Source organism: Diplotaxodon limnothrissa, linkage group LG22, assembly GCF_057381915.1.
Source record: "Diplotaxodon limnothrissa isolate DT_005_m linkage group LG22, D_limnothrissa_male_GT1.1, whole genome shotgun sequence".
Classification (NCBI taxonomy): domain Eukaryota; kingdom Metazoa; phylum Chordata; class Actinopteri; order Cichliformes; family Cichlidae; genus Diplotaxodon; species Diplotaxodon limnothrissa.
Window position 1 is genome coordinate 25,297,335 of NC_140616.1, and position 12,769 is coordinate 25,310,103.

The 12,769-nt window shown below is 40.7% G+C and overlaps 1 protein-coding gene across 1 annotated transcript in view; it reads left to right on the plus strand.

The window, feature by feature from the left end:
* Positions 1–12,769, plus strand: part of nhsl3 (NHS like 3) — a 36,747-nt gene that overhangs the window by 19,400 nt on the left and 4,578 nt on the right. The window contains exons 2-7 of the mRNA XM_085346192.1: positions 9,530–9,688; positions 9,893–9,936; positions 10,046–10,181; positions 12,118–12,225; positions 12,318–12,481; positions 12,595–12,762. Coding sequence (XP_085202318.1) covers positions 9,530–9,688; positions 9,893–9,936; positions 10,046–10,181; positions 12,118–12,225; positions 12,318–12,481; positions 12,595–12,762 — 779 coding nt within the window. The remainder of the gene's footprint in view (positions 1–9,529; positions 9,689–9,892; positions 9,937–10,045; positions 10,182–12,117; positions 12,226–12,317; positions 12,482–12,594; positions 12,763–12,769) is intronic.

Here is a 12,769-nt window from a genome sequence, read left to right on the forward strand (position 1 = left end):
GGGCTGCCCCCTACAGGTGGATAGCGAGTTAAGTTGTAAAGCGCTATACAAATACAGACCATTTACCATTTACCAAGTTAACCACTTAAATTGATTTCTGGTGTCTTCGGGCAAACCCTGCAGATTTGGACCTTGGTTTTACTTTTTTGTTTTGTATTTTTGCTGATCTATTTCATTTGCAATCACATTTTACTGTACTTTGCTGCATTTGGGTAGGTTTAGCCATTAACAATTGCTTGGTTAGTGTCCGGAAAAGGTCATGCTTTGGGTTAAAATGCACCCATTCACAACAGCAAACCCCACACTGAAAAATTATGATCCAGCCCTGCTCAGAGATGAGTCCTGACTCCTCACCATTACAGGTGCATGGGCTCAAACAATCTGCCTCACCTGTTTCCGTTTTCATATCCAGCTGTTTCTTTCAGGTACATTAGACGTAATAACTCGGTTTCACAACACACGAAACTCTCATTTTATGTTTAGTTCAAAATGAACTGAATTTTGATCTAAACAAAAAAGTGAGATGCCACTTGTAACAGTGGAAGAATTTTCCAAGGTTTTAGCTTCTGTGCAGTTGTGGTTTTGTCGGTCCATTGGCATCCACCTCTGTGTGACTGCACACTGGGCATTATTATTGCAGTATGCTTTACACTTGCACCCTTTTGTCTTCTCCCATGGCAGATTTCTCTGGAGGCCCACATTGCTCTGCAGGAGTCCGGGGTACCCCTGCACTCCCTCCCACACACCAGTTGGAACGAGATAGATTTATTATCTTGTTTGGAGTTTGTAGATGAATGTGGCAAATAGCGGGTCAACTGTGAGTGTGCTGTGAAACATCCATATGTGTTTATAGAGCTTTCAGTCTGGCTCACAAAAAGCTTTTAAATGGAAGCGACAGGCAGCACAAACAGCTCACGACTCCTTCAAGAAATATATGCACAATCCCCTTATCTGGTTAAGAGAGACAGAGAAGAGACAGAGGGGGGAAAGAGGGATAATTACAAAAAGAGTGACGCTTTCTATTTTTAAGCACAGTGGCTGGTGTGGCTCCTAAGTTTGGCTCTGTGTTTGTGTGTGAGTCCAGTCACCTCGGCTGAGGTTTACACCTGCTTCAGGTCGGGATTAGGAAAAGCAACAAATACAGGATTTATCTCCGGTAAATAGGCACCGGTGGGTTAAGACGACACATGAGCTAACAAGGCATTGCATTAATTTAATTGTGCTTAAGCTAAGTGCAGAGAGGGTCTAAATGAACCAATTTTACATTTCAGAACCTGTATCAGTATTTGTTTGAGATCTCACCTTTATTACATGTTTTTTTGTGTATTGTTGGCCCCTGAGTCCTAATTTGTTAAGTGATTAGTGCTGGTAAAGCACCTGTAAATATTCTATTACTGGCACTCACTAAACCTTCACTACAATATTTCAACTATGAGTAAAAATGTTGTTTTTCACATAAAACCTATTTACCTACTAAAATCTTGACGTGCAATGGCTAAACAGTAGCACACTATAGAGTTTGCATTTTAAAGCACCAGCATTAGAGTCTTTCCAGCAATGATCACTGGTTGTACTTCAAGTTATCCGTGTTTGATTAAGTTTGGTTAAGTGTAAAGTTACCAGCTAATTCCATCGAGACTGGTTAGTAACCTCCAACCATAAGCTGCCATAAGATCAACACAGACATAGATACCTACCAATTAGCGCTAAATTACAGACTAATAAAATACTAGAATTTCATGTACAAAAACCAAAATCCAAACTTCTATGGCAGGCAGAACCACACAACAAGGCATTATTTATCAGATAATTCCTTTAAAAATGCTTGAATAGGTACCAACATCACCAAAATAATGATAGCTAGCAAACCTAGCTGATAGCTAGCAAACCTAGCTATTAGTTAGTGCTGCCTGTGTTGGTACACATGCTAGCTTTTAGTCTTAGCAAAATCCAAATGTTACAGAAAAAAAAAATCACCCACCTCTTCTTCATAGAGCGCTAAATCATTGTTTTTCTGTTTTTCTTTAAGTTAGTTGTTAAACTACCTCATATCGCTGAGTCACCAGTGATGCTGACAAATGGGAGTTTTTGCCTGCCTGGCATAAAATCTGGGCTCATTATTGATGTTTGTGCCTAACCAAATAACCTGTAGTTAAATGATCGAGAAACTGTCATACTCTTTCAATGACATAATTTTGACCACAACTCTTCAGATCCTTGTTTCAGTGTTTCCTTTGCCCTTCTCATCCTCCTCACCACATCTATTCAACCCACTGTCTTCCTTTCATGTTCCCTCTTCAGCTCACCACCTCTGTTTCTCACCCAGAGGAAATCAGAAATGTGGGTGATTCATGGGTAGCGACATTTACCGTACACAGTGATTTATGTCCTCTCCATATCCTCCTGCCCTCTTCCCATTTCCTCCGCCCCTCTCTACCTTCCTTTAGTCCTATTTTCTTTCTTCTGCTGTCATCTTCGCACAATCGCCATGATTTTTTTAGTACAGGTTTTCGTTTTTGTCTGTTTGCATTTTTTTTCGTACTCTCTGAATGTCAAATGTAATCAGATAAATAAAGTGATAAATGAGCATAATATAACAATGCAATGTTTCCAGACACATTATCACAACATACATGAAATATTCCAATAGATATGTGTTTAAGGGCTGTCGGGCTAGCCTTCATCTCTCCTTCGCCCTGGTAAATACTGCACAACTAAAAGCTGAGGGGAGCTCATAACTCAAGTCCACTACAACAACCACTGAATACAAATCAGGAGTGTAGCAGCCAGCTTGAATAATGACACCTGTGTGTGTGTGTGCTCCTGTGTTGGGGTGATTGGAGGTTTATTGCTGGTCACACTTTAACCCTCTCTTCCTGTACTGTGGCAGCTTCATTTGTGTGTACAGGGATGGAAAGATCAACCTTAGAAGACTCAATCGACTGCAAACCTTACACTTTCTATCTGCTGATAATCACTAAACGCTGAATCATAAGACAAGGCAGGTGTCATCTAAAGTCCTGATTGTGTTACTCTGTGGTATAGAGTTCAGTATTTGTCCACAGACTATTTATTGAAAAAATACAGATCCACTGGCTGGATGCTGTGCTCTATGTAGTTTATATGTCACACACCACTGTGCTGCTGTAAATATTTACTACTTCAGCAAACGTATGTTTATCTGACTGAAAATAGACTCCAACGAAAGCTCTGTTTACTCCAGCTTGATTATCTCTGCTACAATCTACTGCTAAAACATGAATGTTTTGTATCTGTACCTCAAAGGGAGCCTATCATGATCATTTTGAGCCTCATGTTCTTGTTGTTGTTCTCTGCTAGCATAGCTTTGTGTCATTCACATTTCAGAGTCATCCTTATTTATCCTGGACTGGACTTTGGAGCGGCTCCTTAGTTAATTCACTGTCTAAAACAATCCATTTTTAAGTCCATTGCTCCACCCTTTGAGCTAGCTGTCTTCTAATTGGTTACTTTTTGTTAAACAGAAGTTTTGAACAGAAAGTGGGTGGGGCTTCTGTGCTGACATCATACAGAGCCATGAGTGCAAAAAAATGCCCGAAAGAAAGCATTTAGAGACTCAGATCTGACTAAAAGCACTTACTTATCGTACATTGAGCCTGGTCCTGCAGGAGGTTTCTTCCTGTTAAAAAGGATTTTTCTTCCTTCCCACTTTCACCAAGTCCTTGCTCATAGGGGGTCCTCTGATTACTGGGATTATCTTTCTAATATTGGAAGGTCTTAACGTTACAATGTAAAGTGCCTTGTAAAGCCACACACAACCAGTGGAAAACATTACTTCTACATGCCACTGTCACCTGGTGTCCCCCCCTCTTTTTTTCTAATGAGCCCAGTGTTAATGTAGTGAACCATACACCCAGTAATAAACAAAAGCACTTTTGAAACCCAGCCAGGCATGAAGTGGAAACCCTGTACCTCGTTGTGGTCCAGTGGCCCATGTGCTCACCTGATACGGATTTTGAGGTTGTGACAAAAGCAATACAGCTATCACTTCTTAGTCTCTTCTCCTCATTTCTGCGGTATGCAGCAAATGAGAGGGTGAGCCGAGGATGTGTGATGAACCACTATGAAATTATAAAATTTTCCATCAAGGGTATTTATTTCTGTGTGTGTTAGCATCCATGGTTGGGCTTGGTCAGCTCACTGGGAGTCATATTTTATATTCAGCTGCTTTTCTTTTGCCACTATCAATGCAAAGTGGCCATGTGTATCTGCTGTAAACATCCTCATCGAATGACCTGCTTTTTTTGCAGTCTCATACTTGCAGTCCAAGCAGAATCAGAGCTGATATAGCACTCTCTAGTGGAGCAAGACGCTATATGGGTGTGTTACATGTTTACCAGAAACCATAAAAAGCTTATGTCTGTGTGCTGCTCTGAGAGATAAGGTAGCTGTGTATAGTAACATTGTTATGCTTGCAGCTTGTAAAGTAGGTCAGTTTCGAAGTTTTTAATAATGTATTGTCTGTTTTGTTTATTTTCATATTTGAAGTGATTTTTTTTATTACAAACGGGCAACTTTGGATAAAGAGTAGAGTTAATTAATCTCATTAGTTTGGATTTAAAGATGCTCTACAGTTGTAATACACATGCATTTCATTTAATTGTGATTAGGGCTAATCTATCTGCTCAGATTATAGACTTTACACACAATATCTATGAAAATAGAGGCTCTAATGATAGTTTGGGAATTGAAGGAGTCAGTATTTATTATTTATTTTGTTCCCAACCTAAAACCCTGTGTAGTTTGAAAGCCTTGTCCACTTCTAGGATAAAAAAGAAAATAATATTGGCCAGGACTAGAACTAATAATTGTTTTCCTCTTAAATAATCAGTTGTTACATCACTAAACAAAGCTGCTAATGTAGCAGCTAACTGCCCAACTTAGTTTCCTTCCCTGATAATGTTATCAGTAGTTAAATGTTATTTAAAGACATATTGTAATTCAGTGTTTCTGCCACTTTGGAGTTTGTGTTGGAATTGTTTGTTGATGTTAGTGGTCAGTACTGTTTCTAAGCTCACTGATTAATATTATTCATTTCCAATTTAAATTAACAATGTATTCATGTATTTTGTGTTAAATACATAAAAAAGCTGAATCAACTTTTTGGGATTTCTTTACCTGAATGATTGAGCATGCATCAAGACACATGAAAAATGCTTCACGTGGTTACACAGAGAAACTTTGAATGTGTGGTTTTATTTGATCAGCAGTCAAACATCTGTAAATAACAACCCTATAGGAAGGTTTATTATGACAAATGAGTGTGAGAAGAGATCTTAAAAACCATAAAATATTGAATTTAAATATATGAGTTTTAAAAAAATGGGATGTTCAAATAAACAAATAGACATTTTTCTTCCAAACTCCACACACTTTACCTTTTCAGCAGATCACACACCTGGCTGGAGCTCTGATACAAGATGTAAATCAGAAGGCTAAAGGAAAATAACATCCCAAGTCATTATCGTTATTTTAAATGTGACTGTTGCTAATGAAGCATGGGCTGTATTTTTGTGCCTGTGACCTTTTAACAAGCAGGTTTTGTTGGCTGTCTGAGCTCTGATTATTCTTTCACAGACTATTTGACCTGCAAACAAGCCCAACAGTCTGGCACTGGTGATTTATGATATTATCTTTAGACTCACAAAGACAAGGCTGTAAAACAACCTCTGATTGTCCCCTAAAAGGCACACCAGTTGATTTAAAAGTGCTGAAGGAAATAGGCTACGTAGCACTTTACAAGTAAATATTTGGCTTTTTTTCCCCATCTTTTGACCTGACACCTTGAACTGATTTGGAAACCTGCGTTAGAAAGGCTTTAGTGTCCGTTAGTTTCTGTTTTGTTTAGCTTATGCAGTGGAATGGTTTGTTGTGTGTACTAAAGGCCCTCGCTCCCCTCTGCCCTCTCCACCAGGACCAGATGGTGTCTCTTTAGGCATTCTAATGAATATTGATATGAGGGGTCTTAGTTAACAAGAGGGGGGAGGGTGCATATGTTGGGCCAGGGACCCCCAAAACTGGCATGTAGTAAAGGTCTGTGGTGAGGGGAGTGGGTGTGCAGGGGATTTATATCTGAAGAAAAGGAACGTTTGCGACTTGCAACAAAGCTCCTTTCTCATGCCCGTAAGCTCTCTCTTGTCTCATATTGGTAAGATATTAATATGGATTAGACAGTGATGAGACTGAATTAGTTGCCTGGCGATGTCATCCAGACACTTGAAGATGAGATGCAGAGCAAAGATGTGGTGCAAAGTGTGATATGGCATAAATGGGTAAGACAGAGAGATGACAAAGGTGAGGCAAGTGGGAGCACGAGGTGAGGAGATGGACAGGTTAATCTGGTGGCAGAGTTAATCCTCTGGCACGGCTCCCAGGTCTAAAGCTCCTGAATGCCTCTGTATATTCCAGCCTGGGCTCACCACACTGAGGTTGAACCACTGCCAGCACCCCGGGCTGGGCAGTCTGACCCTGGGGCACTGGGGTGCAGATTTCTTTACGGGAGAAGCTCCACTTTTATTTTACCAGTGCCAGGATTCCTGTATGTGGAGGGATAGCAAGTGAATGATTGAAGGTAATTGCATTACTACCCTCCAGCTGGTGCAAGCCAGCTGTAGCCCCCTGCTGTGACCCTGTTATTGTAGAAAAACCCCCATTCAGGGGGCAAGAGAATCAAAGTGCTGCATCTTCACCAGCAGGAAAGCAATCCCGGGATGCAGTACTGATCGTTTGTTTGGCACCGAATCCACATTAACTGAGTTGTCCTGAAGCCGTGTTATATTTCATACCCTCTGCAGTTTGTCAGGAAACATTAGCAGGAACTCATCCGCAGACAGATGATGAACTGAGGCGCTGTCAGCTATTTATAACTCAAATTAGACCTTTGTTAGATATAAGGCTAAAGGGGCAGGCAGGAAGAAGGAAGAACTATAGAAAGATGTAAAGGAGTTGAGATTGGCAGAGACAGGCAGGGGAGTGAGGGTACTGGGAAAAAAGTGATGGAGGGAGACATAAGAGAATAAAACTGGAACGGCATAGCTTTTCATCGTGAGGACACCTTTACTGTCAAATGCAGCCCCTGTAGCCCTTAGATAATGAGACACAGTGTCAGACACATGCATACTGCTGAAGGCTTCCAGTAGGGATGTAGAAGCTCCACAACTTCAGATTATATCAGTGACCAAGCGGGTAGTTTTAGAATCTATGGTAGAATATGCAGAAATTAGCTCTCTTATATTGGAACATTTTTCATGGGTAGCTTTGTTTTAATTAGCATAAGGAAGCTTTAACTGGGTTTGCACTGGTGGAGTGTGTGCACAAAGCTCCACACGTGTCTGTCTATACTGAGTGAAGTGGGGGGCTGGTTGCCTCCTGAAAGCCAAACTTTGACAGCCGTCTTGCTGGCGGGAGGGGTTCATCATTTGACAATGGGGAGGGAATAGCAATGGAGGGAGCCTGTGTGAGCAAAACAGACACGAGAGAGAAAGAGCAGCGGGGGAAGGGAGGAGGGTATCAGACTCGGGGATAAGGCAGCTGGGCTGAAAGCAGATCTCATTGTGCGCTTGTCCTTCCCAAGTCCCTCCAAGTCTCTGCAGAAGCACCTGCGATCATTGCTGTCGAGCTCTGCCTCCTCAGTCGAGGCATGCGGATCTCAATCGCAGGTCAAATTGACAGAAGGACGACTTGTTAGACTCTGTTTTGCTTTGCTCTGGCGTTTTGAGTGTGGGTTTTGTTATGGCACTGGTGTAGGCATGGTTGTTTACTTGAGGAAGAGCATCCACTCTCTGCTGTCCATCTTCAAGAAAAAGGGTGAGTGCCGACTCACGTGGAGGCTGCAGTAAATCTCTTTAACTTTGCTGTGATTGATTGTTTAACCAAGCTTTTTATCATACTAAATATACCTTAAAAGCAAGTACTGTTTTTTCATTTTAACTGACATCTACCTCAACAGTTCACAAACACACCGATGTGTAAGAATTAGTGTTGAAGGTAATTTGGAGGTCCTGTCTAATGAGATAAAGCTCTTTGCTGACTTTTTGGGGGGGAATCGTATTAATCAACCCAAATCCCTAAACCTCCTGCAGGGGTCTGGCAGAGTATCAGGGAGGGCTGCTTCTTCGGTTATTTGTTGCTACTGGTTAAAGTGTTACATATTTGAGTAATTGTCATGAGATGCTCACAGTTGTCAAGTGGAAGTTTATAGACTAAACTGAGTGTAGTCCATCCTAACTGGGAACCAGTGGGAGCGATAAAGGAAGGAAAAGGAACAACTCACGCTGACCCTTGCTCAGCTAAGATTTTAGCCAATTTGCATGACTGATTTCCCATGGAAATGACTTCCCAGTTCATACACAGTTGTGCAGATTTTCATGAATTTGTGGTTCAGAATCCTAGATGTAGCACTGTGATGTAGCTGCCATCACTGTGGTTAACACAAGAAGGCAAGAAGCCCCAATTTTATCCCACATGCCAAAGACATGAATGTTTGGTCAGTTGATTCTACGTTAGCTAAAGGTTTGTATTATTGCTTTTCTCTCTTTTTGTTTGCCTTGTGATGGACTGGCAACCTGTCCAGGGTGCCTCTTACCCAGTGTCAGCTGGGATCAGCTCCTTAGCTGTCATTTGACGTCGTGCAAAGCAGTCCTGCAGAGAGACAGAGCTTGGTCCAGTTCCCACACAGGAGTCCTGTTTTTGTAATAGTCTGTTTATTTGATCAGTAAGAGGTATGTGTGTTGTAGTTAATATTTCAGCAGGGTTTCTTGCAGCATCCTTGCATGAGGACAGATTATCGGCAGTAATCCCTGCGGGGTTTACAAGGAAGCAAGATACTGCAGGAGATTAGCCAGGCCATAGTTTACTGCCGAGGGCCTGGCCAGACTGGGATGTCTGCACGCCAAACTTGGATGAGGAGACTTAATAAGTGCGCTGCATTAAAGGTGCGCTGACAAACGCACATTCTTATCAGGTGGAAGTGAAGCAAGTTCTCTGTCAAGTTGATAAATGTCTCTATTTATGCTAACACCACTGCTTTCATTGGGATAGTGCAAAGAGTTGATGTCTCACTATTGTTTTAATTCTGAATAATTCTGGATAAATGCTGTTGCCAAAATTAGTAGTTCTGATGTTACAATATGTGTGAATAAAGGTTCTGTCACACAATAGGGTTCCAAAACAAATTGATATAAACTCGATATAACTCCAGTTCTGTGAGTGTGTTGCCCCTGCTCTAACAGGCATAAACCGGTGGTTTTGTGTCTTTGTTGTTAGCTGTGCCATCCCATTGACCTTGCCCTTGAGCAGGACAGTGATGGGTAGACATCACAGTTGTTGCAAGACATGGTTGGAGTGCAAAAATCGTTTTTTATAATATACCTGGACGTTTCAGTGCACGTTACAAAATTAAGACCATTCTTTTTGGTGAATTTCAGGCATTTAAAGGTATAAAATACCAAATAGATTTGACCTTTACTATTTTTTCTTATTATATCAACAGCTGGTCCCAAGGTGAATGAAGACCAGAAGAGGTTGACAGTCCATTATACAGCCTCGCAGCACTACCAGGAGAATGTTTTCATTGAGGGCAGCAGGCCTCAGTACTTGGAAGACCTGCACACTGAAGCTCAAGAGGGACTCAAGATACAACAGCAGGAAGGTAAGGCACATTCATTTGATTCTTCATATCAATATGACATAACATAACATTTTGTTAGGTCTTAAACTGAAGATTTTTGTATATCCCACTTTATTAAAAAAAAAAAAAAAAAATCTATGGTTACATAAATGATTGCATGTCTATATAAGAGTGATTGTATATGGAGCTTCAGTTTTTTCAAACTTGTCTGTTTTGATCTCTCAGAACACAAGAATGGAGGGAACTTTCCTGACAGTGAAAGCATTGCTGTAAGTGCCCTAAAAGCTCTGTGGATCATTTTACTCGTTATTCCTCAAAGCAAAGACAGCTACCTAACTACACACCTCTATGTATGTCGGTGTGTGTGTATCCCTGCAGTCCACAGACACTCTTCATCCGGAGGATATCAACTCCAAGGATGGAGATGCATCTCCAGAGTCAAGAGCCAACTCTGGGAATACTGATAGCACAGTAACCTTTGCTGCGATGACTAGACCTGCACTTACCCGCCAAGGCAAGAAACAGCTCTGCTTGTGTGTGTAGAACTTGGAAAGGAGGGATATGTATTGCCTTCATCTTAGAGGAATAGGAGCTAATCATAGTGCCCATGAGAGCAGTTTGAGCTTTGTTCCTGAATTTACTGCTTTATGGTGAATCATAGGTGGGTACTTATTTAGCATGCACGTCTCATTCCAGCTACTTGGTGCCTCTGCAGTTATGGTGTGAAATCAAAGGAGGAGGAACTCGATACACAGACACACACTCATACTAACATACTCTTATGCACAGCTGAAGATTTTTTTTCTGTAACTCAAAGAGTTCTAAACATCTAAAGACATCACAGCAGCTCTACACATCACAGCTGAAGGGGAAAGCGTGCCATTCTGTGTGTGCATGCAGGGAGTCTAATTGGTATTCAGATCATATATTTACAAAAAAAAAAACTTAATTATCAAGAGAAGAAAAGTGCCTAATATATTTTACTTTATATATAATATATTTCACTGCTCCCAGTATTTAAGCACTGTTCTTACTGGCCACTTTTTTGGGTGCACCTGTTCAACTGCTTGTTAAAGTAAGTATCTAATCAACCAATCATATGACAGCATTCCATGTAGGCATGTAGACATGGTCAATATGATCTTCTGAAGTTCAAGTCTCAATCTCTGCTGCCATATTAGGATTAGGAAGGTCAGAATTTGGCATAAATAACATGGAAAGCGTGGTTCAGGTTGGTGGCAGTGGTATAATGGCGTGTTGGATATTTTCTTGCCACACATTCTTGCCCCCTAAGTTCCAAATGATCATTGTTTAAGTACCACAGCCTCGCTGATTATTGTTGCTGACCATGTCCATTCCTTTATGACCACAATGTGCACTTCTTCCAACAACTGGAGGTTGAAATTCCATGTCACAAATCATTTAAAATGGATTTCCTTAATATAAAATTGAGTTCATTGTACTCAAATAGCCTCTAAAGTGACCAGATTTCAATACAGTAGAGCACCTCTGGGATATGATGAAGTGGGAGATTTGCATCATGGCACATCTGCAGCAACTACATGATGCTATCATTTCAATACTGAGCAAAATCTTTGTTTCTAGCACTTTGTTAAATCTGTGAATTAAGGCAGTTCTGAAGGCAAAAGATGTAACTATTAAAGTGTCCAATGAGTGTACAACTTTTTTTAGTCATGCCAGGAATCTGGCCCTAAGATTGATCATCTCCCTTAAATATGTCAGTACATACTGGAAACATTACCATTAATCCTATATAGATATCCATGGCGCCTACATATGTTGTTGAAACACTGACCTTTCCTTGAGTGCCATCATAAAATGTGCATACATATTTAGAATAAGCTGCTGAAACTGGCTGCCAGCTCGGAATATTTAGGCATTAAGTATTTTTCTTAAATTTGTTTTTATTTTTCCAGAATCTGTTATGTATTACTTGAAAAACTAATGACATTTCCATCCATTTTATTCATACTGTTTGGTACTAATTGTCACTCTAATGGGCTACACCAAAAAGTAGAAGATTTTTAACCGCATACTTGCATCCCATTACTATGCTAGGATAATCATTATAGGCATGCTAGCATGTTGGTGGTAACATCTAGCTTAGGTAGAGCCTTAAAGAGCTGCAAATATAAGAGTAGATTCTTAGGAAGGATTAGCATAAACTTGCTCCTTCTCCCTGGTTGTGGGAATACCTGAAATTTGCTGCCACATTTGTCATAATGACCATAATTAATCACTATAAAGGACAGTCAACAGAATTTCAATTAGCAGTTAGCATGAACATGAGATGGGGCTTTGGCAGTTCTACAGCACAACCTGCAAAGCAAAGAATTCACAATTCAGTTTTTAATGTGCGGCGAAAAATCAGACAAGAATATTGAAGCCTGAAATGTGCACATGTGAAAGTTTTGTTTTTTTACTTACAGGTTCTACATTCAAGCCCCTGAATCCAATCAAAAGACAAGATAAGAGCAGGAAGAAGACCAGGAGAACCACCATCATGGGTATTCCCAACCAGGTCCAGAAAGAACTTGGTACGCTCAAAGTATTGTTCTTTGTTGATGATGAACTAAAACTATATTACCATGTTACTAATGGTGCTAACAGTGATATACCTTTTTCACAGGCCTAAACAGAAACTCCACCTTTCAGCCGCTTGTTTCTACTGAGGTCTCTGTCAACACACAGATCAGTAACAGCCAATCATCAGGTGTCATCACCATTTCTACAGATGATGGGACTCCAGTCGCAAATAAGTTGGGAGCAAGGGTACATGTTTCAGAGCTGGAGGTAAAGAGTTATTCAGAAAGAACCTATTCATTGTAAATAGCTTTGATATATGTTATAAGTTTAATATGCCTTTTATATTTCAAGAATGGTCCACTCCACTCCACTCTAAGCAGGCATTCAGAGGTGAAGAGCTGGTGAGGAAGCATCTCCAGGACCACCAGGACTTTGGTTCCCAGCTCTTTCCCACCTCCAACCTAAGACCCAAGTCTCTTGCAGTACCTGGCATGACAACATCCACCTCTTTATCTCCTTCAATGTTTAATTTCCTCCAGGAACCCCAGGTAGGAA